The sequence below is a fragment of the Contarinia nasturtii genome, unplaced genomic scaffold (assembly GCF_009176525.2).
Source record: "Contarinia nasturtii isolate CC-2019 unplaced genomic scaffold, AAFC_CNas_1.1 Cnas_scaffold_285, whole genome shotgun sequence".
NCBI classification, from domain to species: domain Eukaryota; kingdom Metazoa; phylum Arthropoda; class Insecta; order Diptera; family Cecidomyiidae; genus Contarinia; species Contarinia nasturtii.
In genome coordinates, this window is record NW_022197640.1 from 711,779 (window position 1) to 732,126 (window position 20,348).

The 20,348-nt window shown below is 32.9% G+C and overlaps 1 protein-coding gene across 1 annotated transcript in view; it reads left to right on the forward strand.

The window, feature by feature from the left end:
* Nucleotides 1-19,411, forward strand: part of LOC116337644 — a 57,569-nt gene extending 38,158 nt beyond the window's left edge. The window contains exons 11-12 of the mRNA XM_031762386.1: nucleotides 15,289-15,388; nucleotides 16,773-19,411. Coding sequence (XP_031618246.1) covers nucleotides 15,289-15,388; nucleotides 16,773-18,272 — 1,600 coding nt within the window. The 3' untranslated portion in view covers nucleotides 18,273-19,411. The remainder of the gene's footprint in view (nucleotides 1-15,288; nucleotides 15,389-16,772) is intronic.
* The last annotated feature ends 937 nt before the right edge of the window (nucleotides 19,412-20,348 follow it).

The window sequence follows — 20,348 nt, forward strand, 5'->3', positions numbered from 1 at the left end:
AAAAAAAAAACCTGAAAACATACATCGACAAAAGAACATGCATTCAATTTTTATATTTCAAATGAAATTTCCTCTTTTTTCATCCGTTTTCCGTGTATCGTTTTGACACAAAACATTTATGGATGCATTTTCTTTATATTTAGTATAAAGTGAAGATGGTATACTTTGGTTATACTGTTAAAAAAAAAAAAAGATCACCACATCGAATGATTCAGCCAATTTTATGGCTGCGCCTATTTTCATAACAATGATGTGACATCGCGATCGAACAACTTAAATAAAATGATGGAAAAAGAGAAACGTATACCAAACATACGTGTGCACATCACAAGAGAGAAATAGAGAATAAAACGACTCTTTTTTGTTCGTAAACATGTGTTTTGATTTTATTAGAATACAAACATATCATTGAGCAAACGACCGCTTTTTTTTCTTCCGTTGTGCCTAAGGAAACCATCGTATGGATAAAAACGTATTTGCCTTTCTACCCTCAATATTGATTTGAGTATGTGCAATGTTTTATTATTATTTATTTAACTTTATAGGTTCGCTTTTTTTCATTTTTTCTCTCTCTTCCTCGTTTTCTTGTGGCTTTTTTTCGTCATTGTCGCAATCATCTTTTTCTATTGTACACATTTTCTTCTTCGTTTTTTTTTTCTGAGTTTGTTCTATGTGCTGTGTGCTTTCTTCGAATTGTGTTTTGCTCTTTTGTTGATACGTTTACTTTGCCAAAAGAAACAATGGAATCGAAACTGTAAGAAACAAAATGAAAACGAATTGTTTTCTTTGCTGCACACAAAGTGGCTGCGTATAAAAACACAAGATTTCCAGAACAAACATAGAATTCCTATTCTTTTGATGAACTTTTTTCTCTTTCCTAACCATATTTTATGTGTGTGTGTGTGTGTGTGTGTGTGTGACTTATTGTTATTTCAACTCGTCGTTTTTATGCTTTTTACGAATAAAATTCTTCCCTTCACCGTTTGAATACACATTTTATAATAAACATATTTTGCAAACAATCGAATGTGCATGAGAAAATAAATGGAGGGGAAGGGCGTGAGTGCAAATGACGCTTTTTTACTATTTCATTCATTCAATTCGTATTATTTGCAATGATGTTATGGGCAATTTTTTAATGACTTTATTATATCTTCTTCATTCCTTCATTTCAAATGCGTTGATGAATGATGATGCTCAATTGTATAATCCCATAAATTCAATGAAATATTAAGCAAGAAAAAAAAAACAATCCTATCTTTTATTCAAAGATTGACATGCTCTGAACAAAATCGATTAAAAAAAATAAAAAGTGATGCACTGAAGTGATTGAATAACAACCACACAAAACAGTAATTTTATTTATTTAGTTTTTATTCGGGTTTTGACGGCTTACCAAGTTCATCATTTTTTCAAATGTTCAATATTTATTCATTTAACTCAAGTGTGATGCGAGGATGATATGCTTAATATTCATGATTTTGCATACAATCAAATCATATCAAGAAAAACAGAAATATCTAGTAAACGTTGGCTTACTGTAATAAATTCACCCATGACTCAGAAACACACATTTCCAAAACAATGCAATGTTATTTTTTTTACCGTACTGCGTACGCATATATATTCAATATGCTCAATGAGGTCTACAGAATCTCAACATAATTTGTGCATTTCATCGTCGTGGATGAGACTCCAGAATAAGCATATCATATAATGAAGAAGATGAATTAAAAGTAGCATCCTACTGTATAGAGTCAATTCAATTATTTGCTCTTCCGGTTTCATTCGTTGCCATGCTTCCGTTTCGATGGGCAAAATTGCATAGACGAATTGATTGAAGAAAAAAATGAAGACAAGAAAAATGTGAAAATATCATCAAAATGATGCGTTGTAATGCATTTATAGGGTTTTTTCAATATCGGAATTATTGTTTAACAATGTTGGCGATGCTGGTATCGATGTCATTACAACAATCGGATGAATAGTCAAATACCTATCAATTATCTCTCTTCCAAATAAAAAAAGGTTTTTCTTAAATTTTCCAATTTTCGTTAAATGTAAATATTTTTATGGAGGAATAACCTGTTTTATCGAAAAGAATCACACAAGAGATAAACCCCACAAATTATTTTGGAATTCCTATTAAAAAATGAATTTGTTAGGTTTCCTTATAAAATCGCAATATTTTAACAGGAATCCTAATAAATTGGCGCGCTTAAACGTCAAATCCAACCTCACTGGGTTGAAACAAAACATGTTTTATTATTTAAAGGTTTCCTAATAAAATGTTGCCATATTAGAAGGAAACCTTACAAATTAATATTTTAATAGGAATCCTAAAATGATTTGTTAGGTTTATTTTTTGTGTGATGCAACTTTTTCACATTTTTAAATTTTTTGGACACAGTTTGTTATGCGTTCTTCTCATCGGATCGGCCGATACTTGACTACTTATCAGATTGAATCGTGCACCATCGTTACCCAAAAGTTACTTTAAACCTACCTTGAAAGAAGGGGACAAGAATAAAAAAAATGTGAGAGGACAAGCGAAGAGGCATAGATGATAACGACGATGTCGACGAACAAATAACAAAATCAAAAATACAAGAGTGAAAGAGAGTTGAATAGCAACATAAATCGGAATCTCGTCAGTATCGCATAATAAACTCGATAAATTAACGGAAACAAGAACTAAAAATCGTCAAGAAAACATAAATACTTTAAAAAGTTGATGCTTGAGAGAATGAGAAATCCACTTCGATTTTTTATGCTTGCAGAATAATTCAGCATTTTTTATATGGCAGTTGTCGATACGTAAATACGAGAGTATATTTATTTTGTAACAAACATCTTTGAAGAAAAAATCTGATCGATGGCCCTTGCATACGGCCTCTTTCTTCTTCGCTGTTTCCATCGACGTTGAACTTGAATACACACACACACACACACACAGGCAATATTTGCAATAAAAATTTCATCTATAATATATGTTTATTAGATTCTGTTTTTGTTATATTCAGACAGAAGCCCGCGCGTTCATAATAATGGCCCGTTGCTCTACATATTGCATTATGTACGCGCATCGTATGGGCAAAAAAAAGCCAATCATAAATCATCGTATCAATCAAGTGAAGAGTTTTACATTCGATGCTACTAAACGGAAAATAAATATAAAATACTTTTGCTCAGGTACAAAAACACGGATGACTCTATGAGTATTGAGTAACAAGCGAATCTAATAAAGAGATGGGCATGAAAAAAAAGAACCCTGAAATAAATAAATAAGTACGAGAACTGCAGCATCTCACTCCATATATTCCTCAACTGTAGCAGCAGTGGCAACAATATGAAGTGGCAAAAACACGGAAAACCATGTACGTGTCAAAGAAGTGACGATTTTAAACGAACGACGAAGACGATTATGATAACGACCAGTATGCGAGCAAGAATAAATCTAAATTTCGATCGAAAGCTACTTTTCAACATGTATATAATAATTTGTGTATGAATAATAATCGTTGTGATGTACTGGGATTTTCTTTATCTCATACGAAAATGGAAGAAAATGTAAGGTATACATGCCAAAAAGTTCCCTTCATAAATTAATATTCGAAATGTTTTTTTTTCTTGAAAAAAAAAAACTACTCACCCCATCATTACTGAGCCGTCATCATCAGTAAGTCAGTCAGTCAGTCAGTGAGCACGAATGCAAAATGTGTACAATACCGTTGATACGGTCGTCGTGCTGCTGCTGCTGACTAATAATGGCCGACTTGTGCGCTTATACATACGATTATTTATCACGCACAGCTCGTAGAATCCAATGCACTCTATGTCGTCGTCATCATATTCGTTGCTCATATTCTCGACATTTCATTTTCATCATTTACATGATTTTCTCATCACTTAGTTTATCACATCGAAGCGAAAGTAAATTATCATATCGAAGACAACATACTTTTTTATTCCTACTTCATCATTTGTCGAGCAGCAAATATGCATACACAATACACGACTAATGTAAAGCAAATTACACAACAAATGAAATGAGCATGGAAACGTTGAATGAGCGATTGAAAAAAGAAAGAGTTACGCCGCCACGACCATAGCTGCTGCAGTATTTGATAAAAGATAAACACAGATTGATTCTACCGAGTAGGGAAGTCAAAAAAGGGGAACATGAAAAAAAAATAAGAAGAAATAAGCATAATACAAAAAAAAAATTCATTCATTTTTGTTACCCATAAAACTCTCGGGGCATTTTTCAGATTCAAAAGAAATTAAGAAAATTGTGTGTATCAAGTGGCGATTCTTTCGTCGCTCTTCTTTCGTTTTTTTTTTTTTTTGGTTTTATTATTCATACTTTTTTCATATATTTCAATTTTTTTCTTCTCGTGCATTCAGTCGCCAGAGCGATCTATACCTTTTTTTTCTAATATATAGACTAAAAGTCGATTTTTTCTATTGCTTTGTTGTATTATTTTGAGCTCTCAAGAAAAGCAAATACGAAACTCAACAAAAAAAAGCGCAAGGGTGGATCTCTGTAAACGGCACCGATAGAGAGAAAAGGATAGAAATTGACGAAGACTTTTCAATGTAAAACAACTCATATCGTCACCAATTTGATGTGCGGTATGTCACAATGGCAACAACCTATTCGACCGACCGACACAGCTTCAATGTATATTCCTCATTTCACTGTTGATCTTTCAATAAATCACTTGTTTCTCCCTAGACTTGGATACATTTCACAAGCATAAACACAAACATTAATGTACAGAAAGAAAAGAGTAAAAACTTGCCTTGTTGCCATTTTTCCTTTTCTTCGCATCTTCTATCAAAGAGTTGATAGAAAACGTGCATAGATTGACTTAATGTTTTTGGACAGTTTGTTACTCATACAGTTAACTCTTAGCAAAAGAACAGAAAATAATAAAAAAAAGAAACATGTCATATGGGAGCAAAGGTTCTAAAGAAATGTAAAATTTGAATATTGATTCATTTAGATTTGTTTTTTTTTTTTTTTAAAGAGTCATCGAAAAGATAGAAAGTTAAAAGAAAGGACATGACCCTTGAACACACGATTTAAAGCATGCAAAAAATAAACAAGTACCAAACTCTCTTCTATATCTGTATGTTCAGCGTGATAAATTCGTTTGATGTGCATAATGATGTGGAAAATCCTAATTAAATGTTTATGTTCGCCAATAATGGAGTGAATTCTGTGGCTATACCACGCTATACCATATGCAAAATCAAAATATACACGACGGTGCTTGGCATCGATTTGGCTTACTATATTCCAATTTCCAGTCGGACAGAGATAATGGAAGGTGTGGGCCACAAGAAGAATGAGATGGTAAAAGAAAAACGGCTCAACATTTCGCCACAGTGCCAACGCTAACATTTCACTGAAATGAAGTGTTTGATTAAAAACATTCTTGCATTAACCATGCTTCGGTTCATTTTCGCAGTTCGTATTCACAACTACACACGCATCCAATATGTATGAGATTATATTGAATGGTATTAGCAAGCATCCAGTAATTGTGTCGTTTTCAATCGTTTTATTAAAATGCGAAAGAAAAACGAATATAGATTTACGCATCAAGCCATGCAGTTTTAATTTGAAGTGGAATCAATTTGGATCGGTTTTCATTTGGATCTCTTCTTCTCTTCAAGAGCTAAAAAGCGATTAATAACATTCGCTCCATTACAAATATTATCATGTCCGTTGTTTTATCGAATAACCATAAGAAATGAGCTGGAAGTTAATATTGTGGAGCAGGTGGATCCGGCCTTGTCCAAACTTTTCTGGAGGATGGGTACTTTAGTACCGTTAAGGGATCGAGAATTTCGGTATTTTTTTTTATTTTCCCATAGGAAAAGTGGGAAAAAACGACTGGTAGTTTCACCGATTTCCATATATATTGGAATTATTAGTTGAAATACACATTTTAGATAAAATACCATTTTTTTAGATAACATACTGTATAAATCCAAAATTTAGACAATGCAGTGTCTAAAAAGTTATGTTTTTCTCTTTTGTGTGTTATGATATTTTTTAATTTCTATTCCACGCGCTCGTTTTCTGCCTGCGTCAATTTACAATGTTTGCGCTCAAGGAGTATCCAAACATTTCAAATAACTTTAAAATTTCATCGTACAGCACCCGTCTAGGCAAACTGAATATGCAGTCACTCCAAAGGCAACAGTTTTATACATATTTGACTTACTGCATAATAACATTCATTGTCCATCACTTAAAGCAGAAATCTCTCTCAATCAAAACGAACGAAATTTGCGAAATGTGGAATCTTTCAAAATTAACGACAAACTCTTGAGAATAAATCCATCGGTACCAATCAATCAAATGTGCAAAATGTCAAACAAAGTACAAGAACTATTCTCAACGCAACCAAAGAGATCAACAAGTGCAATTTGAATATTAACTATTGAATATATCAATTATTTATTTATTTATATATCTATGATATTTTCTTCATTTTCAAAAAATGTTTTCTGTTCTAAATTTTGAAAAGATGTGGTTTTTAACGGTGATCAGATGTGCACACACTAATGATTAAATTGTGGTAAACCTATTGAATTCCGCGATAAGAACAAGAATTTACCATGGTAAAAACGACCACTTGTCTAACATAAGACATCGTCCGTACTCATTGTACACTGGTCGATTGTAGTAGATTTGACTATAGCGCTACTACGAATCTACCAATGGTTTGACTAATGATTTTTTGTGTGCATATATTTAGTACATTTTATTAAAATGGAAAACAACAAAAAGTCGATACAGTCCGAAAGTCTGGCCACAAAATTTGATTAAAATTCTACATGCCAAATGATACACATTTTTTTCACTATTTTATTCTATATAGAATAATCATGTGAGAGTTTTGATGAAATTAAATATTTACAATCGATACACATTTCGCAGCGATTCTGGCAATATTTCATTATGATATCATGCGACATGATACGCATATATGCTCTACATTCAATATTTGAATAAGAATCAATTGAATCACATTTATACGTTTATAAAGAGATAAAAAATGCTTTATTGATGACAAATCTATTAATTTAGTTTTTATTTTTTTATTTATCGTTTGAAATTGGTTATGATCTATTTTTTATCCTCTGTGACATGCTTATGAAATGAATTTCAAATGCTCAATTTAAAACTATGCCCATAAAATATATAAAAGGTTTTTGTCAACAACGTTTTTTTTTTGCAATGGGGTTGAAAGTATAATTGTACAGCGTTCAGTGACGTAATTCAGTAATAATATACAGGAAATGTCATTGAAACCTTTGAATGTTCAATAACTTTTTGGAAAGAGATTTGGAAGTTTTGATTTTCATATATATTAGAATCAGAGTTGTGAATGAATCGATAATTGAGCCTAGAGGAAATGTTGGCATCGATTCTTGGAATTTTGAGAGATTGTTTGATTCAGTTTTCAGATTGAATGAATATTGTTAACTCTGTAATCGTAAATGTTAGTCGACTTCTATTCCAATATATTTGGTTAGATAATAATATTATATAAAATGTAAATGACAATGTCAACACAAATTGCCCGAATCGTAACCAATTGGTTATTATGTGTAATAAATATATCTGCACTGATTTTTAATTTGGCAAGAGAGAGAAAGAAGAGAGAAATACTGGCACATTAAAAGCCATAAAAAGGCTCAAAGATTATTTAAATGTTCGAATTTCAATACGTACACGTACTAGATTTACGTCGAAAAAACACGTGCCAAATAATATTGAAAGATTGAATTGAAAATTGGAAATAAAGCATATATTTTCGAAACCATACAAGTGACATTAATAAATTTAATTTTTTTCTCAATTCATTTCAAACATTTGCGTATTCGAAATAAATTTTTTTATTTATTTTGTTCGATCGACAAAAAAAATATATGTGAAAATTCACCAAAAAGCAAAATCAAAATGATAAAATAATATGTTTGTGAATCAAAAATAGTGATATTAGATGTGAATCTGTGACTCATTATTACGTAATACTGATTATTAATATTCATTAAAATGAAAGCTTTTTTTTTTTTTTTTAAATGTATTATTTAAATGCGAGCTTAAAATAGCCAGCCAACTGATGTGGCTTTATATTATGTTTGTAAACAAAGTGAAAAGTTAATTGAAATAATCTCTCGGACTGTGAATGTACTCGTTTGGCAGTTGATATGTTTTAATATTTATAATGTGGTTTCAGTAAAGCACCTGCGAAATGTGATTGTGTACATTGAAATCATGTCGTAACCATTGAGTAAGATTGATTTTTCGATGGGAGTTGAAGACGGTTATCTACCCTCGTTCCGCATACATAACGAAATAGCCGAAAGCTGACTATGACTGAAACTAAAACTATTTAATTGTTCTGATTTTAACACGTCAATGAAATACATAAATAATGTTCGTTCCTTGTTTTCTTTTCCTCTCTTGATTTGCGAAATAAAATCAAGCCATTGCCTATTAAACACGGCGTCATTTCTGATATAATAATATGAGCAAAATGTCCGTTGTCTCAAGAGGTACAAATTGTTAAATGCTAGAAAATCTTGGAAAATAATCGTAAAGCCAGAACTAATACCTGATGCTATGTATGAAGAGATGGCGACAAGCAATAAGCACGTAAAGTGGATCAAGTAATCACGAAGCTCGAATCCAAGCCAAAGTGGACATAGCATATACTAGCAACAGCAACACCAACACCCATGCTATCTGAATACACAGAATGTGGCTGAAGCAGAGAGCAAAATGAGCAAAAGAATGGACAAAGAGTGAGGACGATCCCCAACAAATAAAAACAATATGGTTAAATCAAAATAACCCAAAGCATTGTGCCTAACTGTTACTGAATGACAGCTAACACGTAAATGGACAATGAAGATGGTGAAAAGAAGTGACCCTTAGACGTATCGGTTATGTCATTAGTACAAAATTTTATGTACAAAATAATGGCAATAATTCAAGACTTACCACAACAAAAAGTGGCAAAAAAAGCAAACGCTCCACTTATTGTACTGAAATTTCACATACGCCTTTGATGACAACAGGTTAAGTGTGTTTATAGGGACGACGAAGCGCACAGCCATCAAATTATAATGATCTGATCTATAATTTGTCTTAAGATTTTTCTCCTTCTTCTTTATCAACGATGATGAAACAACAACGGCAACGAAAACACAATGAACACCAAATACACACCCGGTCCCAAAAATAGATAAACTTTTATTTTACGTACATTCAATATTAACGCGAGTAATCAATGATTTTTGTACTCAAGAAGTTGGTTTATTTTTGGGACAGTCGGTGTATACAGAAAAGTAGACGTACGAAACCAAAGCACATTCTGTTCAATTTTCTGTACGTTTAAAAGAAAGCAACTACATAGTAATCGAATCGAAAAATAATAAATAAATACGAAGTAAAATGAGGAGACGGAGTTTGCAATTGAAAGTACCAGTCGGCTATCGTCTTCGAGTCTTCGTTTTCGCCTTCATTATTATTGCATTGCAATATCAAATTCGAATACCGAAACAAACACAATCTCTCTTCCTGAAGCTATATACGTTATTTAAGACAACAAAAGCCGATTGGACTTTGACTGATGTCATTCGAATTATGTACTAGGGTTATATCCATGAGCAAAAAAAATTTCTATTTTTTTTTGTTCAGAATTTTATTATTAATACAGTCGACGAATTTTTGGTGCGTTCAGTGAATGAATTTTTGAATTTTTAAATAAAAAAAAACCCACTACTTTGGACGTAATAATTGAGGATAAATATTTCAATTTGAAAAAAGTATAGTTAAATTTGATACGCTCATTTCAGTCGGGACATTTAAAGTCTGCATCGTTTCAGTTGTTTTGTACTTCGTCGATGTGGCTTCATCTTTAGTCCTCGTTTTAGTCTCACACACTCTTATTCTACTTATTCTATGTACAAAGGATTTCTATGAAAGGAGTATCGAATCACAAAGATGATTTATCTTCATAAATTAGCCCCATCTCGAGAAATGATTTGGAAAGCGAAGACGAAAAATCATGTAAATTAATTACATTTCGATGTTTGTTGAATCAATATTGAGATTGTGATTTTCTTTGCATGGATATTGGCCGATGGCCGTCGACAAAGAAACTAATTATTAACTAGTTTTAATTTTATCAAGATGTACCACATCAAAAATGATAAGTGTTCTCAATCAGAGTTTGTTGTTGCTTTCATTCTCCGGATTCATACGGCCAACATGAAAAATGACACTTTTCTATCGTGCACGTTGTAGGGTAAACGCCTCTCTTTTTGATTGATATACACAACATGTTAACATAAAGGTCAATAATCAGTTTGTAATTTCATTCGCTGACAGTTTATCGGGATTTTCGACAGAAAGCGTTTAAGCTGTCGAATATGTTGTCAGTCATTTCGTTGCGAACGCTGTTTTTTTTTTTAAATGTGTATTTCATTTTGTTTCGCAATGTTTATGTCAACGAAACTTTATAAACTTGTGGTAATGTTAAAAACATTTAAGAAATGATTTTTTTCAAATCGATAATTTACTTTCATCAGTTTATACGCTCTAAAATAATGCGAAAAATGGAACTAGAAGCACATTTATTAGTTTGGTCGATTGATGCTTGAAACTTAAAGTCATTGTATTTTAAATATAACATAACGTGATAATAGATGTATATAATAAAGCAATGGTTTTAGATATAATTAACACGTCATTACATGTACAAAATGAAAATTTCATGTTCGAATGAAGTAAGTCACTCTAAACTGCCAATTCCACAAGCATGTGTTGCATGAAATTAAATGTTGCGGTGGAGAGTTTCGTGCAAACGAGTGTGTGTCGATACTCAACAGTCTCAACATAATTTGGCTGTTTCAAAAAAAAAAGAGAAAAAAAAGAGAGAAAGCACACGAAATAATTGATTTGACATAAATATGCTGTTAAAGCATGCTGATTTAGTAGCAATTGTTGTTGGTGATGATGGTGGAGCGACGTTTTTCTTTGGAAATTTCCCTGTGGTGTATGTGTCGCTAAAATCATTTTTGACTGAACCATGAGGTTACACACTTGCTCTGTTGTCTGAAATCAATTTCAATATTTCAGATGCCAGCAACGCGCAAACAAATGAACTGCTCGGTAGCCAGCAGTATTCATGTATGCATGGAGTTTGATGATTTGTATTTCGCTAAGAAACCCACACAAAATATAGAAGATTTTGTCGGAATGTTTGGTCATATTTCATGTGAATCTTATTGTAATTGACTAATCGAAAGCAAAAAAGGGACGAAAAATACAGCGCAAAGTGGCTGGTGGTCCGTATTCTTATTGCAACATAATATGCACAGTATCTAATAGATGCACATTCTTTACAATTGCGCATTACTATGTATATCTGAGATTTTGGACTTGAGTCAGTGGTATCAACGGAATGGTGTGTGTGAATCAAGTGTTTGTTTTGTATCTAATGCGAAACCAGTTAATTGTTTGTCGTGTGAGTATTTGTGTATGTGTATATATATATTTTGTCACCTCAGCGTCGACTATACCAGGAGGGTAATAACGTTGAACTTCTTCCAGTACTCATGTTATAATAAGTTCATTTTAAGCAAGTGGGTGGGATATAAGCAAGTGGTATGGATTGTTTCACATCTTGCAGCAACTTATTTAGATTTCTTCAATATTTTTTTTTGTCATCGTTTCTAATTCTTCATTCGCTACAGTTTGCTTGCTTTCTTATGCGCTTATTTTTGTGATCCTTATTTCTATTTTGCTTTCTCTTTCCTTTTGTATTGCTTGTCCTCTTATGGTTGTTGGCCGTTATTTTTCTACTACGTTTTATTTTCAAAATACTTGTATATCGTTTCGGTTTCCATCACTATTCAATATTCTATGCCAATGACATGCACAAAATTGAAATGACAGGAAAGATACAGAGGCGCGCGCGTGTACACACACTCAAAATGGGATTGGCAAAATGTTGAAATGACTGAGACTGAGACACAAGATGCACTGCTGAAAGCGAAATAGAAGTAGCGTCCCTTCAAGCAATGAGGATGAGCGAGCGGAATGAATGTGAGCCCAGTGTTTACAGCTGAATGAAACAAAAATGATTATGTCGCCAACAAGATTAGTCAGTCAGCCGTGTTCGGTGGGGGTTCCAATAAAAATAAATTGCCTTCGCAACACAAATAGTTGTCGATTTCTATCGAACAACGTCGACAACGATGACGACAACGACAACGGCAACGGCAACGGTCTGTTCAAATAAATTCACTGCCGAACGCATAACTTTCCATTGATTTTTATTTCAAAATTCACATAAAAATAATGAGAAACGGAATTGTTTTCGCTGTATGCTTGAATGGGAGCATTGAACAAGTAAAAAATATACAATGTATGTGTATAAAAAAAATAAAGACAATGAATCTCTTTTTTAAAAGATTTGATCGACTTTTTTCTCTTTACATGGCATCAATTTCTTGTCAATTGTATGGATGTCAAAACATCGGTATGAAATCTTTCAAATTATTAAAAACTTCTTTCGTGACAAATCCCCGAAAAAAAAGATCATAATAGACAAAGTGTGAAAAAAGAACGTAAAAACTTTCTTGTTTTTTGGCCAATCAAGGCATTCGACTCCCCCCATTTAGATGGTCAAATTTGTAAATGTTTCTTTTTTTTCGCCAATCATTATGTTATCACAGTGCTTCGTATTGACACTTATAGATTTTAATTTTATGCACATGAATTTATGTTATTGATTCTGATGATGTGACTCTGTACATCAAGCACGAATACAAATACAAAGCAAACCGGGCCGAATGAACGATATTTGCGATAGAAAAATATATCATATAATACCCGCTTCGGCTCCACGGAGCTAAGAAATGGCTTATTATTGAAATGATCGGTCGCTATGCCAATGACTGCAAATATTTTTTCGTTCCGTCAGTAATGCTATTTTGTTCAACATATACACACAAGCATAACATTTTGTAGTTGTTTACTCACCGTAGTTCATTGTGAAGTCTCGTCTTGAAGCATTCCCATGTTTATCAAAAAAAAAAAAAAAAATGTCTCTCACTCTTCTTCTTTATTTACATAATGCCATTATTAAGTGGCGTTTTTCGTTCCCAATGCTGGGTGTGTTGTACACCAAAGTGGTCGATATTCCTTTATTGTTTCGTGCCGTGAGCAATGATGTTGACGCTGTGGACATTGTACTGTGTACTGTATGGACTTTATAATTTCCAAAAGCGAAAAAACCCCTATTGTTTTTATTTACACATATTTATTGTAGCAACTAGCATATGCACAATGTAAGCGTAAAACTGTTGGCAAAGACCTATTTATCAATTGATGATGAATAGTGGCTCTGATGAAATTTTCATTTTAGAATGAATAAAACTGTATATATATATATGTATTTTCTTCAGATTTTTTTCGTCCTACTCTTCCCTCCACCTCTCTTTTCTCTCTCAGCTTGTTTGATCCTGTTCGATTATTCTCTTTTCAGCACATAAAATCGTGTGTATGTGGCAATATTAAGTGTGTGCATGCATTGTGGCCACAATTTTTTATAGTGTAGTCGATGGAATGGAATACTTGTGTTCAATGCGTTCACATTGTAAAGATGTGGTGTTCGGCACAACGGACTGTGGTGCACTGTTGATTCACATTTGGCAAAAACTCGCACAAAAGTATAAAGTCATTAACGACAATACACAGCAATGCCGCTTTATTTTCGTTTACATTTTCCGAACTAATTTGGTCCGTTCACCGAATGAAAACCAACATAACAATCGCACCAACAATAACAAAAACTCATTAATTGATTTATGAGCAAAATTTATTGCTTATTACACTTGGCTTGTGCAAATAGAAGGCACACATTTCTCTTTCCCTTTCTTTGGTTGCATTTCATTTGTCGGATACGTCTGCCAAACGACACTCCGACCAAGGCACAGAGAGATTAAGAAAGAGAAATAGAGCAAAGAGACACGCTCTTTATGCAGACTAAGAATATCGTCGATTAACTTTAATCGAATCGAGCGCATAAACGGAAAAGAAAAATTGAATTTGATTGCTTAATATCTCAGAGTTCACACCTAGTTTTTTTCAATACAGCACATCGCCCCCGCCTCCCCATTACACATTTCTTATTTCATTCAGAGTGGAGCCACTCCATTGTCCAAGTGCGATTTCTTAATATCAATTCTAAATTAAATTTGATCACTTTAGATAGATTAAATGACGAATGCCAAACATCACTCAATTCATAAACATCAAGTGTCAACTTGGCTGCTATTGGTGGCGACAATCGCCAGCCATTGAATTTATGTAATTGAAAACAGAGGGGCAAACGAGAAAAAAAAATATATTTGCACTCATAATAAATGAGTGAAAACGGATCGCATTCAAACACACACACATATATAGACACGCTGGCAACCAATAACGTTTTAAATTACAAACTATTGATGGACAAAATGCGGCAAACGATTGAGACTCACTAAACTCATGCAAACTCAGCGCATACATACAAAAATATTTATTTACTTCGATGAACGTGTGTCAGTCTCAATTTGATGGGCACCACAGTTGATGGTGCTAGTTTAAATGACACAAACACAACATTATACATATAGATTCTCTCTCTCTCTCTCTCTCTCTCTCTCTCTCTCTCTTTTTAACAAGAAGTATTGAGAACAAAATATACACGTTACATCAAACAGCGTACTTCACGGTACAAACTATCCAATTACCAATGTTCGTAGAAAATCATTCAAACGCACACAATGACACAAATACCAGATACAAAACAGTTCAACTATTTGTCATCCAAGCAAAATGGATGTGTATCTATTGCACGATATGATAACGCAAAAGAAGAAAGCATTGACAAAAAAAATAACATTTACATACACCGATAGATAAAAAAAATAACAACCATGAATATGTTTGCATAGCAAAATGGCAAACTTCTAAGACTGATATCGAACAAAAAAAAATCGAAAACATTTTCCTTAACGAAAAAACCCATTCAAATTGAGTGAATACAATTACAACATCTATATAAAATGTCTAATTTGAAAACGGATGCCATAACAATGAGACTATGAAAATTTTATGTAAAAAAATCGTCTTTATTATTCTGAATATCATTTGTTTACTTTCACTTACCAATTTTGTATGTTTTTCTTCTTTTTTCCTCGCAGATTTTTCTACCTGTATCACTTTTCCTTTTATGCGTATCACTACCGATTCAATGGGCAATACAGCAGTTTGGCACTGACTACATCATGGCTTTTTATCCAGGTAAAATTGGAATTCAATTTTTTAGCATGTATTGTTCGACAAGTCAATTTCATATGATATGCATTGAAGGGTGGTCATTTTCCAAAAAAATAGATTTTTTTTTTCGTTCGAAAATTAAACAATAAATAAAATTAAAATAAATTTCAATTGAACTGAACATTCATATTTAAATCAAATTGATTAGCCATTGTGATTTATTAAAGCAAATAAAATTGAAAACATAAAAGCACAAACATTTCTTTTGTGCAACAACAGCGAATATAAAATCAAAACAAAAATCATTTTCAGTTGAAATCGGTTTAGTACAAATGTAATGATTTTCACCCAATCGGATTTGACATGTTGAATGTGCATGCGAGCAATTGGATCACGTGGATATGTCTCTTTGGTAAAATTTCACGTGTGCTCTGTAATTAATTCACGTGACCTAGCAACAGTTGGAGCTGCAACATTGTGATTTCATTTTAATGTATAAACGGACAAAGAAAATGGAATAGAGAGGGAGAGAGCGAGCTAGAAAAAGCGTTCACTCTCATCAAAACAAGAAAACTGTCCGGCCATTTCAAAAAGAATGGCAGACATTTTTGTGACAAAGAGAATTGTGTTTCCTTGGTGCATCTGAATTGTAGTAATTGTCGTTGTTATTGTTGTTGTTGTAGCAGCATCAACAGCAATGGGAAAATCTACAATCTAAAATGCTTATATATAATTCATTCAATAGATGAAATACGTTTGATACGCTTCAGCAATTCAGTTATGAAAACAGTTTGAGCAAAACGGACGACCGTTTCGTTCACCTGGCATGTTTATTAAATAATGAGAAAACAATTTGTTCATTCGCCCTTCATCTTCCATCATCTATTTTCAATCCGTTGTTGCTCCAATCTCTATTAAATATCGAATAGATGAGCAATTATATTTGAAATGCCAATGGAAAAATGGGAACACAGTTCTTAAACAGACAGTTTTTACGACGCCATATTTTAATAATTATAAGATTTGAATTGGAAACAATTTATTACGTCATTTTGAATTGAATCTTTGCTTACACCTTACATATCACGTTAATTGCGTATGACAAAAACAAGGGAATTTCTATTCAGTTCACATTTAAATAACTTTAAAATTCCGTGCCAATTAATTATTCAATATGTTTGTTACGTAATTTGAAAAATTGTTCCTTTTTTTGTATGCATAAATAAGCTATTGAAATGACTTCCACTCTATGCATATTTGGTGATGAATGAAAATGTAAATTTCTGTTTTTGAAACCCATATCGATATCATCAGCTTTTGTCTATTTAATAGTGTAGCATATTTTCAAATAATGTCAATTTAATTGTGAATTTCATTGTTCTTTTTTCTTCCTGTCCACTCAATCTAGCATTCAATGATCTATTTCTTCCATCACTATGAATTGCCTGTGATTATAAGCCAAGCGCAAGTGCAGCAAATACTTCGGCTTCGTACACGTCAAAGGCATCAACAACAAAATGGAAATGGTGCACACGGTGCAGCAGCAAACAATTCATCGAACATAAGAAATGGTTCGAATGCAGCATCAAATCAAGCGAATAACGATCCAATGGGAAACAACAATCAAATGAACAATAATGGCAACAATCCTAATAATAATAACCATCGAAATGGCAATTTGCTCACAACGATTTCATTTATATTGAGCTTTCAAATGGCATCGGCAATATTCAACTATGCATCAAATTTGTTCGGTATGATTCAAGGTCGGCTTGCAAATGATATGCTTGGTACGGCCGCATTTTTCAACAATAATAACGACAACAGCTTAAATAATAACAATCATAATCCGATGGCAAACATCACACGATTACGCATTAACTTGAGCCGATTGCGACGTATTAATTTGGCTGGCATACAAATTAATCCAATCCAAATTAATCCGGCCATTGGCAGTGAAAATATTCACATCGATAGAGACGACACGGCCAACGGTGGTTCGGTGACCGAAACATCATCGTCGTCATCGTCATCGACGGTAGCATCGGCAGCCACACCAACATTATTGCCTGAAACATCAACCGACCGATGCAATGTGAATAATCACATAACAACTGATGAATCGATTCACCGTGAGGCTTTTGTCAATGAAGCCGATTGTCAGATACAGACAAAATTGAGCAGCGATACGAAAATAAATGAAAATTTAGAGCATAGATTAGAAACATTAGCCGCCGATGATTTTGATATAATTGATGCAAATGATGATGTCAACGTAAAGGAAAATAATAAATTACCAATTGATAGCAATGTTGCATTCGATACGAGTGAATATGTTGCGAAAATGTTCGACGAACGACCGAAACAAGATCAAGAAGAAAATGAAAAAACTTCACATGATTATAATAATATTCAAATACAATCAATTGCCCCTCGATCAAATGGTAACATGGAATCGTGCAATACACCAGCAAAATATGGTATGGAATATTTAACAGATTCCGCCGCAACACAGTGTACATTGGGTGAAACAAATCCAACGAAACAAATCAACAGTGATGAGCTGCATTCTCAGCTAAACAATGGGCTCACAGCGTATCGGGCCGAACTATGTGGCCACCAAGATACTTTAGACGACTTTTCAGCGAAAGGTCATAGTTGGATACAGGGTGATAGAAATGATTTTAGTTTAACGAATACAGATATTGGCATTTGTACAGAATTAAGAGAATCAAACCGATTTTCATTACATGCTGCACAAACAGCACCTGAACTAGGCCAATCTTCATCTGCATCAACAAGTCGAACGAATGCTATTGATACATCAAATACTGAAATGGCATTCAATTCAAATGCGGACAACGCAAATATTCAGACAACAATAACGAACAATGACGATTCCAACTGAGAATTTAAGAGGGAATATACACACATACATACAAAATACACATATACAACAAGCGTCCACGAAATAAAAGTTCAAAAAAAAAAAAATAACAGTAAACTGCGAAGATAGAAATGAGTTTGTTCTTGGTTGGTTCCTGGTAAAAAATAATGATTTTTGAACTAGAATCAATGTGACAGATGTGACAGATAATGATTTTTGTTTGTATGTACGTATGCAGCACTTCAGGTTTCATTCAATAGAAATTCTACTTCTTTTTCTCGAATCAAAACAGTTCAGTTTTTTCTGTTCGGTTCCAATTTTCGTATATTGTTGTTAAGAATATGAATTTGTTTTTTTTTTTACTTTCTAATCGATTGGTATGTATATGTAAAGAATATATTTATTGAAAATACTATGTAATCTGTATAATTTATGAAACTTTTTTTTTTCTTTCTTTTGTATAAACAAAAAAGAAGAAGAACATTTGATATGCTATTGCTAAATAATTTAATGCAAAAAAAAAGAGAACTTTTTGTTTCGATAAAGAATGTAAGTAATACTTTGTCGACAGAGAGAAGAAAGTGATATGGGCGCTGATATTTGTTTTGGCCTACTTACACTTTGATTTTTTCGAAATGAATTAACAAACAAATTCTTGGAAAGCTGAAGAAAAATGTTTTGATTGCCTTAACTTACACAATTGATTGATAGAATTAACATTTGACAAAAAAAAAATTAGAGTTTTCTCAAAACCTATTAAATTTATAAGCATTTCAGAAGCATTCATATCAGGAATTGTTCCTCTGAGGAAGAGGAATGGCGAGGAGGAAAATGAGAGCGAGGAGGATTCTCCTCCCCCCCTCAATTTCCTCCTCCACAGAGGAACAATCCCTGATTCATGTATGATAATAGAATTTTGTCAAAACAGAAATACTATTATATGATGTTGAATTTTGTAAAAGATTCGTCCTTTGATAAAGAAAAAAATGAACACACGCACCACAACTTACTCTAAACAATTCTGTGAACTAAATATGTAAATTGACAAACGGAATATTGGATCATCTTTCTCTCTTTTCATTTTTTTAAAAATGCAAATTCACTTTAAACCAATAAAGCAAATGACGGGAATTTTTCATAATTTCTCGTGAAAAAATAAATTTTCTTCTTATTACTTTTCATTTTAAAATTCACATTTTTCACAGGATTCGATTGAAATAGGTAAATTTGTAATAAAATTCAAAGCTACATTGATTCATTAGCATAGCTTCTGCACAGAGGTCCAAGGGGCCCAATATTTATCTATTTAACCATAAGAATTGAAATTATCTTGTTACAAAATTCACTTTTTCCGTGATAGGGTTTAGTAGAAATGCTCACACTGTCCAGGGCAGCAACATTAAAGATTCGTTACGGAGCGTAATAATGCTTGCTAACTCTTTGGGTGTAGTACAAAAGTTCGCCGGAATCGATCATTGAAATATCGATATTTTTCAATATGAAAAAGGATTGATTTTCCATAGAGCCTGAAAATGGCCTGAATTATGACTAAATTTAGTGAATTAAGGTCCAATCTCAATTTCCCGCTTGCTAACTCTTTGGGTGTAGTACAAAATTTCCACGAAATAGGTCCTCCGACATTTTGCATCTACAGATTCATGAGCGTAATAATGGGCTGAAGTAAACTGTTTTCAGAGAATTAGGGTCTAATTTCAGTTTCCCGCTGTTAACTCTTCGGGCGCAGTATAAAATTTCGTCGGATTGGTTCATTGGAATATCGATATTTTTCTATATAAAAAACGATTGATTCTACAGATTCACTACGGATCATAATAATGGACAGAAATAAACTGAATGAATTAAAAAACTGAGATTTTTGTCCCACACAAATTGAATATTGTCTCAAATTTGAATGTGGACGTCGTTTCACCGATCGGAGACTAAACCTGTGTAGAAGAATTTTTAAAATGTCGGCCATTTTTCTTTCATAAAAGAAAGGTCTTTCATACCTTTTCTTTTTTTATTTTTTTTTTTATTTTTGAAAAAAAAAAAATTTGGGAAACTTTCAATTCTTTTCTCAGAACATGCCCGCCACCA